We start from the raw sequence: 22,546 nt of genomic DNA on the forward strand, positions 1-22,546 counted from the left end.
CTATACAACATAGAAAATATTTTCAATAAAATCATAACAAAATATTTCCCTAAATTAGGGGAAAAGGTGCCAATTTAAATACTAGAGAATTTAGAACAGTAAACAGATTAAAACTAGAAAAAAACTTCCCCTTGTAATGTCATAATTAAACAGGCCTGGAGAGATGGCTTAGTGGTTATAGAGCTTGACACAAAGCCAAAGAACCCAGATTGGATTCCCCAGTACCCACATAAAGCCAGATGCAAATGGTAGACTTTGTTTACAGTGGCTAGAGGTCCTGGCACACCCATCCCCCCCCCATGTGCCTCTTTCTCTCTCAAATAAACAATAAAATGTTATTTATTTATTTATTTATTTGAGAATGACAGACAGAGAAAGGCAGATAGAGAGAGAGAGAGAGAAGGAGAGAGAGAGAGAAAGAGAGAATGGGCATGCCAGTGCCTCTGGCCACTGCAAACGAACTCCAGACGCAGGTGCCCCCTTGTGCATCTATGTGGCTAATGTGGGTCCTGGGAAATCAAGCCTCGAACTGGGGTCCTTGGGCTTCACAGGCAAGTGCTTAGCCTCTAAGCCATCTCTCTAGCCCAAAATGTTTTTTAATTGTTAAAAAAAACTACTAAAAATACAAAATGAAAGTATATTGAAAGCAAGAGAGAAGTACCAAGTAATGTAAAAAAGGCAAGTGCTTCAAAATAACAGCAGATTTTCAACAGACATTTTAAAAGCTAGGAGAGCTTGGAATATTTTTTTTCCTTTTTATGAGAGAGTGAAAGAGAGAAAAAAACTGGCGCATCAGGATCTCCTGCCACTGCAATTGAACTCTAGACACATGCGCCATGCTGTGCATATGTACAACCTTGTATGCTTGCATCACCTTGTGCATCTGGCTTACATGAGATCTGGAGAATCGGGCATGGATCCTTAGGCTTCGTAGGCAAGCACCTTAACCACTAAGCAACTTCTCCAGGCCTAGAACACTGTATTTGTTATGAAAGACTTTCAACCCAGACTACTTTATTCAGCAAAGCAGTCCATCATAATTGAAGGAAAAAGTAAAACACTCCATGATAAAAACAGGTTCAAGGAATTTATCACCACTAATCCAACTCTACAGAAGTTATTTGAAGGAATTCAATCCAGAATGAAGAGAAAGAAAAAAATACATCCCTGAGGCCACAGGGAAGACTACACCATGATTGAATAATCATTAAGCAAGACAGTGATAGAAAAATCCAAACACTACAAAATCAGTAAAATGTCAGAAAAATAAAAAATAAATAAAAAGGTTAGGCCGTTCCATTATGGTGTACAAATTTTTTTAATTTTATTTTGTTCATTTTTATTTATTTATTTGAGAGTGACAGACAGAGTTAGGCAGACAGAGAGACAGAGAAAGAGAATAGGCACAACAGAGCCCCCAGCCACTGCAAACAAACTCCAGATGTGTGTGCCCACCTTGTGCACCTGGCTTACGTGGGTCCTGGGGAATTGAGCCTTGAACCAGGGTCCTTAGGCTTCACAGGCAAGCACTTAACTGCTAAGCCATCTCTCTAGCCCAGGTGTACATTTTTAATCCCAGCACTTGGGAGGCAGAGGTAGGAGGACTTCTGTGTGTTCCAGAACAGTCTGCTAGGACTACCAAGTAAGTTTGAGCTAGCTAGAATGAGACCCTACCTCCAAAAAAAAAAAAATGATACAAAAAATTGATACAGTGAATAAGCTATCTTACCAAAATCAATTTACATATTCAATGCCATCTCCATCAAAATCCAATATCACTTTTCACAGACATAGGCAAAACAATCTTAAAATTCATTTGAAGGCACAAAAGACCATGGATAACCAAAACAATGCTGAAAAAAAAATATGCAGAGGGGGCTGAGAAGATGGCTCAGCAGTTAAAGGCCCTGGCCCAGGTTTGAATCCCAAGTACCCATATAAAGTCAGATGCACCATTTATCTAGAGTTCATCTGTAGAGGTAAGAAGCCCTGGCATCCACATATTCTTTCTCCCTGCTCACAAATACATAAGAATATAAGTAGTATTCCTGATTTTAAGCTACATTACAGATCCATTGTAACAACAACAATAAAAAAAAAAACACATGCTATTGACACAAAAACAGAAAAGTAGGTCCAGTCCATGGAACAGAAAAGAACCTGACATTAACCATATGCCAAATATACTCACTGGAGAAGACAGCTTCTTTAACAAATGGTACAATAAAACTGATCTATAAATTCCGAAGAATAAAACTACATCCTTATCTCTCAATTTGCACAAGAATCAACTCCAAATGGATCAAAGATAATGTGAGATCTGAAAGGCTAAAAATACTAAGGGGAAAAAATTCTTCAAAACATAGGAAAGAGGGCCTGGAAACGTGGCTCAGTGGTTAAGGCACTGTGCCTGCAATGCCCAAGGACCAGACCAAGGTTCGATTTCTCTGTACCCATGTAAAGCCAGATGTACAAAGTGGTGCATACATTTGGAGCTTGTTTGCAGCAGCTGGAGGCCCTAATGAGCCCATTCTCCCTCTCTCTCTTTCTCTGCTTGCAAATAAATAAATTAAATAATATATAAAACAAAACAAAAGACATAGGAAAGAGAGGCATGGTGGAGTACAGCTTTAATCCCAGCACTTGGGAGGCTGAAGTAAGAGGATCACCATGAGTTTCACATCAGTCTGAGGCTACAAAGTGAGGCCCTACTTCAAAAAACAAAACAAGACATAGGAAAGGGGAAGAACTCTCTGAATAGGACCATCTGCTCAGGAAATCAGGTCAAAAATCAATAAGTAAGACTTCATGAAATCAAAAAGCTTCTGTACCACAAAGGAAGCTTAACTGAATTCAAAGGGACAGCCCGCAAATGACAGCAAAACATCTTTAACAGGATGAACACCAGCATACACAAAGAACTCCAACAATTAAACAGCAGCAAAGCAAATAAACAGCACCATCAGGGAACAGGCTAAAGAATAAAATTCTCAAAGGAGGAAATATAAGTGGCTAATAAATAAAGTGTTCAACATTCTTCGCCATGATAGAAGTACAAATTAATGAGATTCCATCAGCCTAAATGCCCATGAACACATGAATGGACAATGAAAATGTGGTTCAATGGAGTTTCATTTAGCTATATAGAATAATGAAACCTTGGGCTGGAGAGATGGCCCAACAGTTAAGGCATTTGTTTGCAAAGCCAAAGGATCCCAGTTTGACTCTCCAGGAGCCATGTAAGCCAGATGCACAAGGGGGAGCATGCATCTGGAGTTCGTCTGCAGTAGCTAGAGGCCCTGGCGTGCCCATTTTCTCTCTCCCCACCCCCTTCTTTCCTTCTCTCAAATAAATAAATAAAATATATTTTAAAAAAAGAAAAATGAAAAATGAAACCTCTTAATTCTCAGGAAAATAAACTAAGTGAGATAACCCAGGCTCAGAAAGGCAAGACTATATTTCTCTCTTATACATATCCTAGCTTTGAATGTTTAGATTGGGATATAAGTTGTAGTGTCAGTAGCATAGACCATTAAACTACAAAAGGACCATGGGCAGGGAGGGAAGGTCTAAGAAGGGGTTCAGTGGAAGGGGGAAGGGGAGGAGAGACAAAAGAAAGCAATGGGAGGGGATTATAATCAAAATACCTATGTGCATGTATGAAAATTGTCAATAAAAAATTTAGGTCTAAAGCATTTTCAAAAATAAAGAGATTAGGCTAAATGAGCCAACGGGTGCAATAGTGGCAGATCTGTCATGGTGGAAACCAACTGCCCTCCAATTGGACTGGAAGCCCACTCCATGAGGGGGGGACACATCCCTGATACTGAAAACTTAAAACAGGGGTAGTCATGAGCCCTAGGGGTGTAACATCTGCTGATGTCTGGAAAATATATATATACTAAGCTTATCAAACTGCCCAGTAAGCACTTCTCTTAATATTCATACCCTTATATTAATGCTACTCTCACTCTGGGTAGAGAATCTTCTCTTTTCAGATGGCAGTGACCTTGGGACGACTCAGAAGTTATCATAGTGCTGGAAAGAAGTGACTGAAGTACTGAGTAACATCTCGATCACACCTTCCAAGGCTCAGGGTCTAATGCAGAAGAGGTGGCGGAAAGAATGTAAGAGCCAAAGGAAGGGTAGGACTCCTTACAACATGCTCCCTCCAGACATAAAATGGCCTGGCTATCCATGACCTCATAGTGTCTGACACTTCCTACACAAGACCATCATAATAGGAGGAAAAGATCATGACATCAAAATAAGAGACTGACTGAGATGGGAAGCAGATATGATGGCGAATGGAATTTCAAAGGGGAAAGGGGGGGGGTATTACCATGGGATATTTTTTATAATCATGGAAAATGTTAATAAAAATTGAGAAAAAATATATCAAAATAAAAAACAAACAAACATAAATAAAGAGATTAGCCGGGCGTGGTGGTGCATGCCTTTAATCCCAGCACTCAGGAGGATCACTGTGAGTTCGAGGCCACCCTGAGACTACATAGTAAATTCCAGGTCAGCCTGGCCAGAGTGAGACCCTACCTGGAAAAACAAAAATAAACAGATAGATAAATAGGTAGGTAGGTAGGTAGGTAGGTAGATTGCCCAGGGAAGAAAGAAAAAGAGAGGGAAAACATAGTAGTTAAATGCAGAGGCAATTCCAACAGAAAGCCCCAGTTTAAGTATTCTTCATGTGTGAATCTGAGAGCTGATGCTCAAGAAGTTTCCACCTTTAGATTTCATAGAGTTTTAGATCGGGAGCATTCAACTTGTATTGTCCATCTGAAAACCTACAAAACCTAAATAATAAAGACTATGCCTTTCTTCTTATACTAATCCAAATTGGCATTTTCTTTTCATATTCTCAAAGCTTGGGATAAAATTGGAGGAAGAGGGCTAGAGAAATGGCTCTTAACTAAAGGCACTTGGTAGCAAAGCCTGACAACACTGGGTTCAAATCCCCAGTGCCCAAGTTAAGCCAGATGCATAAAGTAGTGCATGTGTCTGGAATTCATTTGCAGCGGCTAGAGGCCCTAGTGCACCCATTCTCTATTTGGCTCTTTATCTTAAACAAACAAACAAACAAACAAACAGAAACATGCATTTTTTTTAATTGGCAAAAGGAAGTACGGTGAAGTACAAATGTTTTTGACCACCTCACCCAGTTTCAGCATGTTGTTCCAGGGTCCAGAACCTGTCACTTCACAAGATGAAGAGCTTGAAAATACCTAAAATCAAAATGAATCACCTCTGTAGCATCAAAATTTTATAGTTCAAACTATTTAAATTTCTATGCTGGGCTTCGTGGGTCACACCTTTAATCCCAGTACTAGGGAAGCTGAGGTAGGAGGATCATGGTGAGTTCAAGGCCAAGCTAGACCACAGAGTGAGTTCCAAGTTAGCCTAGGTAAAGTGGGACCTTGCTGCAAATAACAAACAAAAAACAACAAGGAAAATTTCTAGGGGCTGGGGAGATGGCTAAGTAGCAAAAGTCACTGCTTGCAAAGCCTGTGTATGTACCTGGACTCAATTTCCTAGTATCAACATAAAGCCAGATACAAAACTGGTGCAAGCATCTGGAGTTCATGTGCAGTGGCAACAGGCCCTGGTGTGCCTGTTCTCTCTGCTTTTTTCTTGAGCTTTATAACACTGCTAATAAATACATGAGCATTTCTAGAAAGAGATCAGTGTATATGTTAATTCTCAAAAAGACAATATGAAAACATTTCTAATGTTTAATATGTAAGATCAGCAGTCCTTCAGGCTGAGAGTATAACTCAGATGTAGAACTGATGCTTAGCATGCACAAGGCTCTGGTTCAATACATGCATGTGTATGTATGTATGCACATGCACGCATGCGTGCACACACACACACCCAATATCCCCAGAGCAACATCCTCACTAACCTCTCCTGAAGAGGCCACATTCCGTGTTCCATTACAAGAAGTCACCATGGGCTTTGTAGTCAGCTGGAATGGGAATCCAAATAAACTTGCAGCATTGTAGAGACTGTTTTTCACTTGGTGAATAAAGCAATCTAGAAAGCATCAACAAACTATAAATGCAGAGTAATAAACTTCCACACACACACCAAAAAAACTTTCTCAGTTCTTACTGAAGTATGATTTTCAAACACTGAAAGAGAGACATCCATAAAAATATTTTTCTGGGGTTGGGGAGATAGCTCAGTCAAAGGTACTTGCTTACAAGACTACCATATTGAGTTCAAGCCTCCTTAGTGCCCATGTAAAAGTCAGACACAAAGCCAGGCATGGTGACACATGCCTTTAATCCCAGCACTTAGGAGGCATAGGTAGGAAAATCACTGTTAGTTAAAGGACACCCTGAGACCACATAGTGAATTCCAGGTCAGCCTGGGCTAAAGTGAAGCCCTACCTTGGAACAAAAAAAGTCAGACACAAAGTTGCACAAGTGTCTATAATCCCAACAAGCCTTACAACAATTGGAGGCCAGCTGATATGGTGGCATATGTGCAAACACAAATATATACTGCAGTTTCAGGCTGGCGTCGACTCACAGTGATCTTCCTACCTATGCCTCCCAAATGATGACATTAAAGGCACAGACCACCACACCCAGCTCACAATAATAACTTTTCAGCAGCAAGTTCTGTGGAATATATAAAATGAGCTCTTCAGGCTGGAGGGATGGCTTAGCAGCTAAGCCAAAGGACCCACGTTAGCCAGATGCACAAGGGGGTGCACGCGTCTGGAGTTTGCAGTGGTTGGAGGCTCTGGTGTGCCCATTCTCTCTCTCTCTTTCTCTGTCAAATAAATAAATAATAATAAAAATATTTAAAAGCAAAAAAAATGAGCTGTTCGTTTTATTTATCGTGTATTTGTGTGCATGCACATGTTCGTGTCTACGTGCATGAGCACAGGCACGTGGGTGGGGGTCAGAGGACAACTTTCAGTTTGGTCCCTGGCCTCATCTGAAGCACAGTTTCTTTCTCTCCATTCTTACTTTGCTGCACTCACCACAAGCTACTGGGAAACCCTCCTGCCTCTGTCCCCACCTCACTGTCAGCATTCTGGGATTACAGAATCCTACTGCAGCTTCTGCCCTTCTTATTTTTATTTTTTGTTTTTTGAGAGAGAGAGAATTGGCATACCAGGGCCTCCAGCCACTGCAACTGAACTCCAGATGTGTGTATCAACTTGCATGCTTGCATCACCTTGTGCATCTGTCTTAAGTGGGACCTGGAGAGTCAAACATGGGTCCTTGGGCTTCCCAAGCAAGCGCCTTAACCCCTAAGTCATCTCTCTAGGCCAGCTTCTGACTTTTTACAAGGGGCTTGGGAATAGAATCCAGGTACTCCAACTCAAGCACTGACCACTTTATCCACTGAGCCATCTTCCCAACCCTAAAAGGAACTCTTACCAGAGAGATGAGGGCAAATAAAACAGACGCATAGCAGAATCCCATAGGAAGTAGTGCCATTACTCACTGGTTTGCACTTCCTTCCCGGGCAGCTAACAATACAGTTGTCCTAAACAAGTATTTATTAAGCTTCTAATGTATCTTGGCCAGGCAAATTATAAAATATAGAACTCTTAGGCACTACTAACCTCTTCCTACTACCAACAATAAATATCACAAAACAGATAAATAAGGAAGAAGAGTCTATTTCGGTGCTTCCCCACTTCCTTCTGTTATAATGCTACCTCTTTTTCACTTCTTACACATCAGTGTTGCCTACAACTTCCTTTGTATGTCCTAATTATTACTTTAGCTTATGCTAAAGGGAAAAATAATAGCCTGGAATAGTGGTTTCAAGCAACAAGAGCTCCAGAATATAAAACATATGGAATGCACACTTACCTGAAAGATAGGGGAATAACTCAAACAAATGGAAAAACATACTGGCCATGTAAAGCAGATCCCAACTTGAAATAATTTGCTACTTTAAAATTGTTTCAAGTACCAAGGTTTGTTTGGTCCAGTGGCACATGCCTATAATCAGTACTCAAGAAATTGAGGCATTTGAAGTTTGCAATGAGACTCCTAAATTGGAGGCTAGCCAGGACTAGTGAGTTCAAGGCCACGCTATGCTACACAGGGAGACTCTATAGAGATATGGAGTGGGGGGGGGGGGGGGCGGAAGGAAGGGAGGGAAAGAAAGAAGAAGGAAGGAAAGTATACAAATGAGTTGCTTTTCATTTTAGGAATGAGAGAGAATTTCAGGTTATTCCTACAATTATATTGAGGGATACTATATATGTTCTGCTATGCTTTGTAAACAAGAGGAAAGGGACTGAAGCTTAAACCCACTAAAACCTATTATAGTATTTTATTTTTCCACAAAATCTGGCATGCCCTGAGATTATTAAAATACCTGATTGAATTTTTTTTTTATGGGAAGGCAATCCTACCTCATCTTCAAAATGAGGATAGGTTATCTTACACTCCTGAGACTAGACTATATTCACTTGCATCTACTTTCATCTATAAAATCTTAGGCCCACAGTGCTGAGGTTCTTCTTTCCTCCTCTTTTTTTTTTTTTTTTTTTTTTTCGTTTTGTTTTTGAGGTAGGGTCTCACTCAAGCCCAGGGTGACCTGGAATTAACTATGTCATCTCAGAGTGGCCTCAAACTCACAGCAACCCTCCTGCTTCTGCATCCCAAGTGCTAGGACTAAAGGCGTGCACTACTACACCTTGCCCTTTCTTCCTTTTAAACTTGCTTTTATTTTCTCAAAAGCTACCAAGAGCTATGTAAACCATTTGCAAGATGTGATTAACAAATGATTTCACTGAGTTAGTAAAATTTAAAAATGCAAGTTGGGTATGGCAGTCATGCATACCAGCACTTGGGAAGCTGAGGAAGCAGAATTGTCCATGAGTTCAAGGCCAGCTTGGGCTAGAGTGAGACCTTGCATCCCCCCCCCCAAAAAAAAGGAGGTTTAGGCATGGTAGCTCATACTTGTCATCCTAACACTTGGCAGGCTAAGGTAGAAGGAAATGGTCATTAGATCAAGGCCAGCCTGGCCTGCAGAATGAATCCCAGTCTAGCTTGAACTAAAGTGGACCCTGTTTCAAAAAACAAAGTGGGGGATGGGAGACATACCTTTACTCCTAGCACTACAGGGGAGAGAGGTAAGAGGACCATTGTGAGTTTGAGGCCAGCCTGGTAATATACAGTGAATGCCAGGTCAGCCTGGGCTAAGACACTATTTAAAAAAAAAGGGGGGGGGGAGAAATGCTGGAGAGATGGCTTAGTGGTTAAGGCACTTGCCTACAAAGCCTAAGGACAAAGGTTCAATTCCCCAGTACCCACATAAGCCAGACGTACAAGGTGGCACATGTGTCTGGAGTTTGTTTGCAGTGAATGGAGGCCCTGGTGCACCCATTCTCATTCATATTCTCCCACTCTCTCTCTCTCTCTCTCTCTCTCTCTGCCTCTTTCTCTCTTAAAAATAAATAAAACATTAAAGAAAAAGAAAATTTTAGTTCTTTGAATCAAACTAGCCACAAGTGTTCAATAGTCAACACTATAGGAAGTTCTATAGGGAATCACAGAAATAGCTCAGTGGTAAAGTCCTTGCTTGCAAACCTGACAGCCTGGGTTCTATTCCCCAATACCCACGTAAAACCAGATGCACAAAATGGTGCACGCATCTGGAGTTCATTTACAGTGACAGAAGGCCCTGGAGCACCTGTTCACCCCCCTCTGCTTGCAAATAAGCAAATTAAAATTAAGAAAAAAAGTTCTATTGGTCAGTACTTTGTAGCCCTTTAAAAGGTAACCTCTCTGCTATCTACGACTTCCCCTCTGATGACAATTCCCTTCTGTCAGAAAATTATACAACATAGTTAATGGTAGTGATGATGAAATGGGTGATCCTTAAAACAGAAAGCTATGAAATAGATAATCATGAATAATTCAGTAACTCTAATGCCACCAAAGTTTTGTTTTACAGTACTAGGGAATGAACTTTGGGTCCACAGCATGCTACATAAGCACCCTACCACTTGAGCTATAATCCAGCCCGTTTTCCTTTGTGTGCATTTGATGTGCGCTTACGAACGGGAGTATGTGCATACTGTAGTACACATGTATGGAAGTCAGAGGACAACTTGGGTGGTCAGTTCTCCCCTTCCAACTTGGTCTCTCCTTTGCTGCTGTGAACACCAGACTAGCTTCTGGATTCTCCTGGCTCTGCTTCCCACTATCCTAGGTGCACTGAAATTAAGAGTGAGCACTACTTGTATCCAGCTTTGCACAGGTTCGAGGGATCCCAACTCTGGTTGTCAAGCTTGTACATCCTAACCATCTCTCCAGCCCTCTTTTTACTTTTTTAGATTTTCACTCTGACCCAGGCTGCCCTGGAATTCACCATGTAGTGTCAGGGTGGCCTCGAACTCACAGCATTCTCCTACCTCTGCCTCCCAAGTGTTGGGATTAAAAGCGTGTGCCACCATGTCCAGCTTCTCTTTTCACTTTTTATTTTGTTTAAATTCACTCTGTAGGCCAGGTAAGCTTTGATCTTGTGATCTACCTGCCTCAGCCTGCAATGTGAATGATAATAAAGGCCTGCATTATCAGACTCAGTACCAGTAAAGCATTTTTCCCCCCTCCTACATCCAAGTACTACCTAAATATATGTATGTATTTGTTTTGTTTTTGTTGTTTTTCAAGGTAAGGTCTCACTCTAGCTCAGGCTGAACTGGATTTCACTATGCACTTTCAGGGTGGCCTTAAACACACAGCGATCCTCCTACCTCTGCCTCCCGAGTACTGGGGTTAAAGGTGTGTGCCACCATGCCTGGCTATATTTATTTTTTTAAAGTAATTCAGGGCTGAAGAGATGGCTCAGTGGATAAGCACTTGTCACAACTGTGAGTACCTGAGTATAGATCTCTAGAACTTACTTCAGCCAAATGTTACTATGGGTATCGGCACACCTATGACAAGATGGGAGACAGATACAGGAGAATCCACTGGAAGTTCACGGGCCACCTAGCCTGGCAAGTGGAGCATGAATGAAAGGTCCTGCCCCAAACACAATGGAAGGCAAGGACTGACACCCAATAGTTGTCCTCTAACATCCTCAAGAATACCATGTCATGTGTGTGCCTACACTCACACACATACACACTCATATACACCATTCACTTTTTATCTAAATAATTATAGTTAACAGATTATTTTAGCCAGGTCCAGTTTTACTCATTTATCTGTTTCCTATAAAACATATTCCTTGGCATCAAGACATACTCAGTAAGTACTCACTGGGCTGAAATGAATTATCAACATAGTTCCACAGTCAAGTACCACATCAAGACTAGATCCAAATTCATAATTATTGCTGAAAAGAGGACTGTATTATAGAATTCTACTGTCTTTCTCACTTTAATCTAGTTTTATGCCCTTCAAAACAGATATTTGGAAAAGTAAAAGTGACAACACTTGAGATTGGTTCACTCAGAAAGCTGACTGTAATCACTCAGTTTGCACTCAAATTAAAAAAATCTTTTGTAGGGCTGGAGAGATGGCTTAGCGGTTAAGCGCTTGCCTGTGAAGCCTAAGGACCCCGGTTCGAGGCTCGGTTCCCCAGGTCCCACGTTAGCCAGATGCACAAGGGGGCGCACGCGTCTGGAGTTCGTTTGCAGAGGCTGGAAGCCCTGGCGCGCCCATTCTTTCTCCCTCTATCTGTCTTTCTCTCTGTGTCTGTCGCTCTCAAATAAATAAATAAAAAAAAATTAAAAAAAAAATCTTTTGTAGAGTTGGAGAAATGGCTTAGTGGTTAAGATGCTTGCCTGTAAAGCCAAAAGACCCAGGCTCAATTCTCTAGAACTCATATAAGCCAGATGCACATGCGTCTGGAGTCCTTTGCAGTGGCTGGAGGTCCTGGCATTCCCATTCTCTCTATCTGCCTCTTTCTCTGTCTCTCTCAAATAAATTTTTAAAAATGTAAATAAACTATTTTGTGCTGGAGAGATGATTCGAGGTTAAGGATCCAGGTTCTATTCCCCAATACCTACATAAAGCCAGATGCACAAAGTGGCACATGTGTCTGGAGTTTGCAGTGGCTAGAGGCCCTGGCACACCCATTCTCTCTTTCTCTCCCTCTCTCATAAACTAATTAATTAATTAAATATTTTTTTAATAATCCTTTCTTGGTTCTGGGAAGATGGCTCAGCAGGCAAGAGCATTTGCTGCCAAACACGAGGACCTGTAACTGGTCCTCAAAAACATACAAAGCTGGGCCAGCACACGGGGGGAGGGGGGGCTTGGTGGTGCACGCCTTTAATTCCAGCACTTGGGAGGCAGAGGTAGAAGGATTGCCATGAGTTCGAGGCCACTCTTAGACTACATAGTGAATTCTAGGTTGTCCTGGGCTAGAGTGAGACACTACCTTGAGGGGAAAAAAAAAAAAAACCACTGAGCTACACAGGACAGAAGGGGCAAACAGGAAATCACTGATGTTACCGAGTCAACCAATCTAACAGAAAAACAGCAAGTTGCAGGTCCAGTGAGAGACTCTGTCTCAGAAAAATAAGGTAGAAGAGCGTTAAGATTTCTATAAGCCTCCATAGAAATTTGCGCCAGGCACACCCATCTGCACATAGATCCATACACCACATGCATGCATACCATAGTACACAACACACAGCGGCTCACATCTCTAAATCCAGCACTCAGGAGGCTAAGGTAGAAGGACTACTCTGAGTTCAAGGCCAACCTGGGTTATAGTGCAACCATAACTCAAAACAACAATAATAAAGTCTTTTTTATCAGATGGGCTTAGAATATTAAAATGCACATTCAGTATAGAGACTTATTTATCTAGAAAGATACAAGTATTTACTTCTGGAAAAGATGACAGAGTAGGAAAGGGAAAGAGACATTCTTTTCATTATATACACTTTTCATGTTTTGAATTTTGTTCCATGCATGTATTTCTCCTAGTAAAAATGAATATTTAAAATTTAGTACCTAATCTTGGTCTTTTAGCTGGTATTTCATCAGTATCCACTGGAGAAAACAGAGTGCTGTAAAGAAAAAAAAAATATGTATGTATATATGTGTTGATTGCTATAAATAAGTTTGCTACTCAGGGATGGAGGTGTGATCCTACCTCTGCCCCTCAAGTGCTGGAATCAAAGGTGTGCACGACCATGCCCGGCCTTTTTTTTTTTTTTAGTTTTTTGAGATAGGGTCTCACTCTGGCTCAGGCAGACCAGGAATTCACTATGTAGGACCACGCACGCCCGGCTTTTTTTTTTTTTTTTTAAAGAGAATGAGAGAGAGAACAGACACACCAGGGCCTCAGTCACTGAAATTGAACTCCAGACACTTGTGCCACCTAGTGTGCATGTGCAACATTGCACTTGAGTCACCTTTGTGCATCTGGCGTATGTAGGATCTGGAGATCAAATATGGGTCCTTAGGCTTTGCAAGCAAGTGCCTTAACCACTAAGCCATCTCTCCAGTCCTTTTTTGGTTTTCTGAAGTAGGGTCTCACTCTAATTCAGGCTGACCTGGAATTCACTATCACTATGTAGTCTCAAGGTGGCCTTGAATTCACAGCGATCCTCCTACCTCTGCCTCCCAAGTGCTAGGATTAAAGGTGTGCACCACCACACCCAACTTTATTCTTTTTTTTTTAAATTATTATTTGAGAGACAGAATGGGCCTGCCAGGACCTCCAGACACTGCAAATGAACTTCAGACACATGTGTCACCTTGTGCATCTAGCTTTACATTGGTATCTTTGGTTTTGCAGGCAAGCACCTTAACCACTAAGTCATCTCTCCAACCCTAAGAATACTATTCTTAAACCTTAGCACTATTTAAAAAAAAAAAGTAGGGCTGGAGAGATGGCTTAGCGGTTAAGCGCCTGCCTGTGAAGCCTAAGGACCCCGATTCGAGGCTCGGTTCCCCAGGTACCACGTTAGCCAGATGCACAAGGGGGCGCACGCGTTTGGAGTTCGTTTGCAGAGGCTGGAAGCCCTGGCACGCCCATTCTCTCTCTCTCCCTCTATCTGTCTTTCTCTCTGTGTCTGTCGCTCTCAAATAAATAAATAAAAATTTTTTTAAAAAGTATTATTTATTTATTTGAGAGAGAGGGAGAGAAAGGGCATGCCAGGGGCATCAGCCACTGCAAGTGAACTCCAGATGTATGTACTCCCCTTGTGCATCTGGCTTATGTGGGTACTGGGAAAAACAAACCTGGGTCCTTAGGCCTCACAGGCAAATGCCTTAACTACTAAGCCATCTCTGCAGTCCCAAGAATGCTATTCCTAAACCTTAGCACCTGTTTTTAAAAATAGGGTTTTACTCTAGTCCAGAATGACCTGGATGGAATTCACTACATAGTCTCGAGGTAGCCTCAAACTCATGGTGATCCTCCTACCTCTGACTCCTGAGTGCTGGGATCAAAGGCATGTGCCAACATGCTCGGCAAACCTTAGCACTTTTGAGAAACACCCAAAACTCTCTACCATGTAAGAGTTTGTAATCTGGTACAATGCGGAGAACAAATAATTTGTTTTTGAAGCAATAACTTCCCAAAGACAGGCATCTTTTACTTCACATGACTATAAACAGCCTTAAAAGACAATTGTTAGCTGGGGGGTGGGGGGAGTGTTATATGTTTAACTGCTTCTTTGGTGGTGGTGGTGGTTGGTTCATTTACCCCAGTGCTGGGGATTAAAATCAGAGCCTGCATGCTAGCCACTCTAAGACTGAGCCACAACTCCCAAAGCCTAAAAGTTGTTTTCGATTAATGATTTGCGCCCCTTAAGTATAATAATGAATAGGGGTTTGATCTCCAAGCCCTTGGATGGAGGGGTTGGATTCAAAACCCGCCTGGACTACACAACACATATACACAGAAAGGGGAGAAGGGAGACTATGAACGATGAGGGTGAAGCACCCATCTCATGAAGTGCCTATATGATGTACCAGAACCTACACAAAACACTCAGAACAGCATAAACAAACACCACCCTTACATATAGTAAGCATCTCTGTAGACACTTTAAATTTAATTTTTTTTTTTTTTTGCTTTATTTTTCTGAAGTAGGGTCTCATTCTGGCCCAGGCTGACCTGGAACTCACTCTGTAGTCCCAGCCTTGCCTTGAACTCACAGCAACCCTCCTACTTCTGCCTCCCAAGTGCTGGGATTAATGACAAGCAGCATGTGGTTAGCTTATTTACTTGAGAGACAGAGAAAAGGAGGGGGGGCCATCACAGGGCCTTCATCATTGCAAACCAACTCCAGACGCATGTGCCACTTTGTACATCTGGCTGTACCTGGGTACTAGGGAATTGAACCCAGGTTGTCAGGCTTTGAGAGCAAGCACCTTTAACCACTGAGCCCTCTCTTCAGGCACACTTTAGACACTATAAAACATCTTCTCAGAGGATTCTAACACCAACCCTAGGGAAAGGTAGAAACCATGTATCTCTGGAACACATGACAAAATTTAGTTAGTAATCAACTTCACCAGTGGCCTAATTCCCATAATCACGTATTCATCATTTTGTTCTACCTCACCTACACTGACCTTCCACCTACCTTGACAAATGGATTATAAAAATGCAGCCAGACCTGGGGGGGTGCACTGCTGTAATTCCAGCACTTGGGAGGCTGAGAGAGGCTGACAAGTTAGAAAAACAACCTGTGCTACAAAGTCTCAAAACCAAAAAGAATTAGGCTAGGGTGTGGCTTAGTGTTAAGAGTGCTCCACCTAGCATGATGAAAACCAACATCCCCAGCATCCATCCCCAACACAAAAAGAGAGAGGAAGGAAAGGAAGAGGAGGGAAGGAGATACAGAGGAAGTCAGAAGGGAAAGAGGAAGGGAGGGACTTATCTAGGACATCAATTTGCATGTTATGTTCAATATAAATCCTGAGGTAAGGGCTGGAGTGATGGGTATGCGTTTAATGGGCTTGCCTGCGAGGCCTGAAGACCCAGGTTCGATTCCCCAGTACCCATATAAGCCACCAGCACAAAGTGGCGCATGTGTCTGGAGTTCATGTGTAGTGGCTGGAAGGTAATTAAAGTATTTTAAATAAAACTAAATAAAAATCCCGAGGCAAGGGGTAGACACTATGAGAGAAGCAAAGGAGTACGATGCTCAGTTATGGCAACTTGCACTTTCCCTCAAGTTTCAACACAGTAGTGACCTTTCAAAGGGAGTACGACATGGGGGTACCTGACTCCGCCCCCACACCACCACCACCAAGGCTAAAAAAGCCCAGAACCAATTCTCCTCCCCGTCTGGCCCCCAAACACACACGGTGACAGCTGTTGTACAAACGGGACAGCTGCTGTTTCTCGGGGCTAAGAGGCCAGAGGTCGCCGTCAAGTCGCCTCTCTGGGCGGACTCCGACGGTCGCTTCTCTCAACAGCACTCCCGGCGCGCGCGGCGCGGATGACCGGGAGGAGGAGGAGGAGGAAGGAGCCACGACCCGGGCGGCATTCCCTACACGGGTGGTTCTAGCGGACGACGACAAAGCCTCGGCGGCCGCCAGCAAGCGGCCCCGGCACTCGGACGAGAAGGCGACGGGAGACCCAACCGTCGCCGGCCGCCGCACGCAGGCGGCACGGGCTCGGGAGCTCCGTCGGGAAGGCCCGCGGGGGTGACGACGTCACGGCCCGCGCTCCCCGCCGCCGCGGCCCGGGAGGGGGCGGCCGCGGCCCGCGAGGGAGGGGGCGAGGGCGGAGGGCACGCCCCGCCGGCCCGCGCTCGGGCCCTCGCCGCTCACCTGTTCGAGCGCCGCCTCTTCAACAAGGCCCGTGCACGGGGCACCGAGCGGTCGCAGAAACCGAAAATGGTGCCGAGAATCCTAACCAGCCATCTGTACATACCAGGCCCCAGCAGCAGCAGCGGCGGCGGCGGCCGACACAGCCCGAGACGCACACCCCAGAGCTGTCGCCGCCGCTGCCGCCAGAGCCGCCGCAGCCGCCGATCCGCCTCAGCTCGCCGCCGCCGCTGCCGCCGCCGAAGCTCGGTCGCCGGCTGGTGACGCGATCCCGCGGCCCACAGTTTGAACGTGCCCCGAGCTAGGGCAGGCCGCAGCCGCTGGCGGCCGTCGACGTCACCTCCTCCCGCCCCTCCGCAAAGCCTCATGCTTGGGCCGCGCGCGCGCGCGCGCGCACGCGCACTGCCTGCTCGCCAGTCGGGGGGGGGGGGGGGGCGGGACCGCCCCGCCGAGCCGGCTTCCCGGGCGCCCGCCCAATCGGCGACGGCCTGGCGGTCCGCAGCCGAGCCAGTCAGCAGTCGGCCTGGGGACCAGGCCCACGGCGCACGTGGACCTCCGCTAGGCTTCGCGGAGCGGCGGGGAGGAGGCACGCAGTGGGTGCTCTCCGGAAAGGAGTGTGCACGGTAAAAGTAGGTCAGATTAATGAACACGCGTTTGACGTTTTAGGCGCCTTTTTTTTTTGGAGATACTTTGGCTCTGCATTTTACATGGATTGCCCTCATATCTTCCAGCCACTCAGTGCAATAGGGAGTCATGTATCTAACACACAAATCAAAGGCACACAGCAATTAAATATTTTGCATAAAGCTTGGCGTGTGTTGCCCGTGCCTGTAATCCCAGCACTAAGGAGGCAGAGATAGGAGGATCGCAGGGAGTTTGAGGTCACCCTGAGACGGCATAGTGAATTCCAGGTCAGCCTGGGCTAGAGTGAGACCCTACCTCGAAATAAAATAATATAAATATTTTGCATAAAATCACAAAGACGGGGCTGCAGTGAAGCCTCAGTGGTTGAAGGCGCTTGCTTGCAAAGTCTAAGGGCTTGGGTTCGATTTCCCAGTGCCCACATAAAGCCAGATGCACAAAGTGGTACATGCATCTGAAGTAACTTTGCAGCACCTCTCTCTTTCTTTAATATTTAAAAAATTAAAAGAAAACTAAACCGGACTTGGTGGCGCATTCCTTTAAGCCCAGCACTCTGGAGGCAGAGTGGGAGGATCACTGTAAATTGGAGGCCACCCTGAGACTACATAGTGAATTCCAGGTCAGCCTGAGCTAGAGTGAGATCCTACCTCGCAAAAAAAAAAAAAAAAAAAAAAAATTAAGATCGCTGTGGGGCGTGGTGGCACGTATTTTCCTTAATCCCAGCACTTGGGAGGTAGAGGTAGGAGGATCACCCTCAGTTCAAGGCCAACCTGAAACTACATAATGAACTCCAAGTCAGCCTGGGCTAGAGGGAGACCCTACCTCAAAAAAAAACAAGAACAAGCAAAAAATATCAAGATCGAAAAGACTACTGCATCCGGGTGGTTTGAACCAGGGTTTTAAAGTATTAGCACCAGTATCACCTCTTAAGGTCAAGTCTACTAGGACAAACCTGTATATAATTACAAATTAGAATACAGAATAATTAGCTGCTGTGAGTGTGCAGAAGAGCAGTAGAGACAGAAAGGAAAACCACCCACGGGGTAGGGCAGAAGTACAAAAGTCCTTAGGAAGGAAAAAGGTCCTCAGGTGGAGAATGGAATTTCAAAGGGGAAAGTGGGGGAGGGAGGGTATTACAATGGGGTACTTTTTGTAATCATGGAAAATGTTAATAAAAATTGGAAAAAAAAAGTCAGCAGAGATTGACCCCACCTCCTGTTTACCTGGTAACATGGGAAAGAGAACATCACAAAGGTTTCTCCATAGGATTTAAATTACCATATGAAAAGGAGGAACCCTGCCTGGTGGTGCTCACCTTTAATTCCTGCCCTACGGAGGCCGAGCGAGGGCGATGGCTGTGAATTTGAGACCAGCCTGAGCTGCAGAGTGAGTGCCAGCTCAGTATGGGCTAGAGTGAGGAGAACATACCTTGAAAAATAAATAAATAAATTGATTGATAGATAGATAGAAAGTAAGGGCTGGAGAGATGGTTTGCTTGCAAAGCCTGATGGCCTGGATTCCCCAGTCTACACATAAAGCAGATGTACAAAGTGGTGCGTACGTCTGAGTTCAATTTGCAGTGGCAGAAGGCCCTGGCATGCCCATTTCTCTCTCTCTCTCTCTCTCAATCACACACACCCTCTTTTTCTCTCTCTCAAATAAATAAAAATATTTAAATAAAGAGGGCCGAAGGGATGGCTTAGTGGTTAAGGCGCTTGCCTGCAAAGACAAAGGACCCAGGTTTGATTCCCCAGGACCCACGTTAGTCAGATGCACAAGGGGGCACATGCGTCCAGAGTTCATTTGCAGTGGCTGGAGGCCCTAGTGCACCCATTCTCTCTCTCCCTCTTCCTTTCTCTGTCAAATAAATAAATAAAAATAAAATTTAAAAAATAAATAAATAAAAATTAAAGAAAAGGGGCTGGAGAGATAGATTAGCGGTTAAGCGCTTGCCTGTGAAGCCTAAGGACCCCGGTTCAAGGCTCGGTTCCCCAGGTCCCAGGTCAGCCAGATGCACAAGGGGGCGCACTCGTCTGGAGTTCGTTTGCAGAGGCTGGAAGCCCTGGCGCGCCCATTCTCTCTCTCTCCCTCTATCTGTCTTTCTCTCTGTGTCTGTCACTCTCAAATAAATAAATAAAAAATGAACAAAAAAAATTAAAAAAAAAATTAAAGAAAAGACAAAAGCAATGCCAGCTTTGGTAGTGCATGCCTTTAATCCCAGCACTCGGGAGGCAGAGGTAGGAGGATCGCTGTGAGTTTGAGACTACCCTGAGACTACATAGTGAATTCCAGGCCAACCTGGGCTAGAGCAAGCCCCTACAACAACAACAAACAAACAACAACAACAACAACAAAAAAAAAAATTAAAAGATACTTGGCCAAAAGAACAAAAGCCCTCTGGCTCCAGGTAGAGACTAAACTACCTTTCTTGAGAATTAATCCAACATAGCCTGTCAATCACTCATCCAGTCAAGAGACCATTCCTCACATAAAGACATAAAAGACATGCTAAAAAGGTGGGAGAAATAATTTTATCTCTTTACTGAGATAATGTATTATATTCCCCCAGAAGTCCCCACAGACCCTCACTGCTGATCTAATTCAAAAAGTGTAACTTTGGGGGCCTGGAGAGATGGCTTAGTGGTTAAGGCATTTGCCTGCAAGGCCAAAGCACCCAGATTCGACTCCCCAGGACCCATGTAAGCCAGATGCACAAGGGGGCACATGCATCTGGAATTCATTTGCAGGACCCTGGCGTGCCCATTCATATTCTCTCACTCTGTCTCTCTTTCTCTCTCCCTGCTTATTTCTGTATCTCTTTCTCTCAAATTAAAAAAAAAAAAAAAAGTATAACTTTGCTGGGCATGCTGGCACATACCTTTAATCCTAGCACTTGGGAGGCAGAGCTAGGAGGATTGCCGTGAATTCTAGGCCACCCTTGGACTGCAGAGTGAGTTCCAGGTCAGGCTGGGCTAGAGTGAAACCCTGCCTTGAAGAAAAAGTAACTTCTTCTTTTCACAGTTTCTCCTTTTTTGGATGCCAGCCACAACCTAAACATGCTTGCCTTGATGCTCTGGGATTTTTTTCACTTTTTCTTAACAAATCTTTGCTTTACTCGCTCCTGATCATCAAGGTGCCTACACTTTTGTGGTTGGAACTCAGTATGAAAATCTGCAGCAATATTTATGGTATCCTAATTCTTGTGTCTCTTCCCCTGAGGTGTCAGAGAGTAATTCTCATTATTCTCCACATAAACCTAGAGGTCACACCTATATTAAATTACCAACTGTGAGTAAGTTCCACACTGTTTAGCGATTTTTAAAAAATCTACTCTTGGGGTGGAGAGATGGCTTAGTGGTTAAGGTGCATGTCTGCGAAGCCTACGGACCCGGGTTCGATTCTCCAGGTCTGTACAGGAAGGGCCTGGAGTAGTAGTAAGCCTGGCCTGAAAGGAGACAGGAAGAAGCCAATCTTAAATGTGGATTTGGAACCCCCAGTTTCCCAAAGCACAGTTAACATCAGACTATTACTGAAAGTTTATGTCAGAAAAAAATATATATATATATATTTTTTGTCTGTTTGTTTTTCACTGTAGGGTCTTACTCAAGCTAGCCCCAGGCTGACCTGAAACTCACTCTCTATTCCCAGGCTGGCTTCTAACGCACAGTGATCCTCCTTCTTCTGCCTCCCCAGTGCTGGGATTAAAGATGTGCATCACTAGGCCAGGCTTTATAAACTTCAAAGAATGAAATCCACAGACCATAGAGGGTGAACTTTAGAAAGATTTTTATTATAAAGTTTAAGAGAAGGTAAGAAGGCAGAGCTCCTGCTGTAAGGCAGGAGGAGGTCCCCAGAAATAGGAACACCACCTTAAGAAAAGTGAAACGGAATGATTCCAAGTGAGAGGGGTCCTGAACTGGAAAATCTGTCTTGTAACGCTGATCAGGATCTTTTTTGTTTGTTTGTTTTTTTGAGGTAGAGTCTCACTCTGGTCCAGGCTGACCTGGAATTCACCATGGAGTCTCAGAGTGGCCTTGAACTCATGGCGATCCTCCTACCTCTGCCTCCCCAGTGCTGGTATTAAAGGCATGTGTCACCATGCCCGGCTGATCAGGGTCTTTTATGGGAATTTCCTGCCAGGCATAATGGTGCACACCTTTAATCCCAGTACTCAGGAGGCAGAGGTAAGAAGATCACTGTGAGTTCAAGGCTACTCTGAGACTACATAGTGAATTCTAGGTCAGCCTTGGCTAGAGTGAGACCCTACCTTGAAAAATCAAAAAGAAAAATTTCCTGTGAACTGTTGCGGTCAAGTTCACATTTCTGGTAGAAATGACCTGACCAAGAACAGCTTGCAAGGAAAAAAGTTTATTTTGGCTTACAGACTCAAGGGGAAGCTCCATGATGGCAGGGGAAAATAATGGCATGAGCAGAAGGTGGACATCACCACCTGGCCAACATCAGATAGACAATAGGAACAGAAGAGTATGCCAAATACTGGCAAGAGGAAACTGGCTATAATACCCATAAGCCCGTTCCCAATAATATACTGCCTCTAGGAGGCTTTAATTCTCAAATCTCCATCAGCTGGGAATCTAGCATTCAGAACACCTAAGTTTATGAGGGACTCCTGAATCAAATCACCACATTCTGTCCCTGGCCCCCATAAACTGATATCCATACATGATATAAAATATAATGTATTCAGTCCAACTTTAAAAGTCCCCATAGTTTTTATCAATCCTAATGATATTTCAAACACCCCCGTAATCCAAGGTCTTTTCTCTCTCTCTGTCTCTCCTTTTTTTTTTTTAATTTAGTTTTATTTATTTATTTTTTGTTTTTCAGTTTTTTGAGGTAGGGTCTCACTCCAGTCCAGGCTGAACTAGAATTCACTATGTAAGCTGACCTGGAATTCATTAAGTAATCTCAGGGTGACCTCAAACTCACAGCGATCCTCCTACCTCTGCCTCCAGAGTGCTGGGATTAAAGGAATGCACCACCATGCCCTGCCAAGGTCTTTGAACTGAGCCATAATACCAAAAAAAAAATCACCCAAAAAACCATATGGCATAGAATAAGTACTCACACTGCAAAAAATGGCATTAGACATAGCAAAGAAACATTCAACCAGTACAAGACTTAAACAG

At 43.8% G+C, this 22,546-nt stretch overlaps 1 protein-coding gene across 3 annotated transcripts in view; it reads right to left on the reverse strand.

The window, feature by feature from the left end:
* The window catches only part of Senp2 (SUMO specific peptidase 2), a 77,043-nt gene extending 60,117 nt beyond the window's left edge, over window positions 1-16,926 (reverse strand). For 2 of the 3 annotated variants that reach the window (XM_045150180.1, XM_045150181.1), the window contains exons 1-4: window positions 16,758-16,926; window positions 12,975-13,030; window positions 5,921-6,051; window positions 5,174-5,240 (exon numbers count right to left, since the gene is read on the reverse strand). In XM_045150180.1, coding sequence (XP_045006115.1) covers window positions 5,174-5,240; window positions 5,921-6,051; window positions 12,975-13,030; window positions 16,758-16,858 — 355 coding nt within the window. In that variant the 5' untranslated portion in view covers window positions 16,859-16,926. The remainder of the gene's footprint in view (window positions 1-5,173; window positions 5,241-5,920; window positions 6,052-12,974; window positions 13,031-16,757) is intronic. The other variant, XM_045150182.1, reaches the window with a different exon arrangement.
* Between the last annotated feature and the right edge of the window lie 5,620 nt (window positions 16,927-22,546).

This window comes from Jaculus jaculus, chromosome 5 (genome assembly GCF_020740685.1).
Source record: "Jaculus jaculus isolate mJacJac1 chromosome 5, mJacJac1.mat.Y.cur, whole genome shotgun sequence".
NCBI classification, from domain to species: Eukaryota; Metazoa; Chordata; class Mammalia; order Rodentia; family Dipodidae; genus Jaculus; species Jaculus jaculus.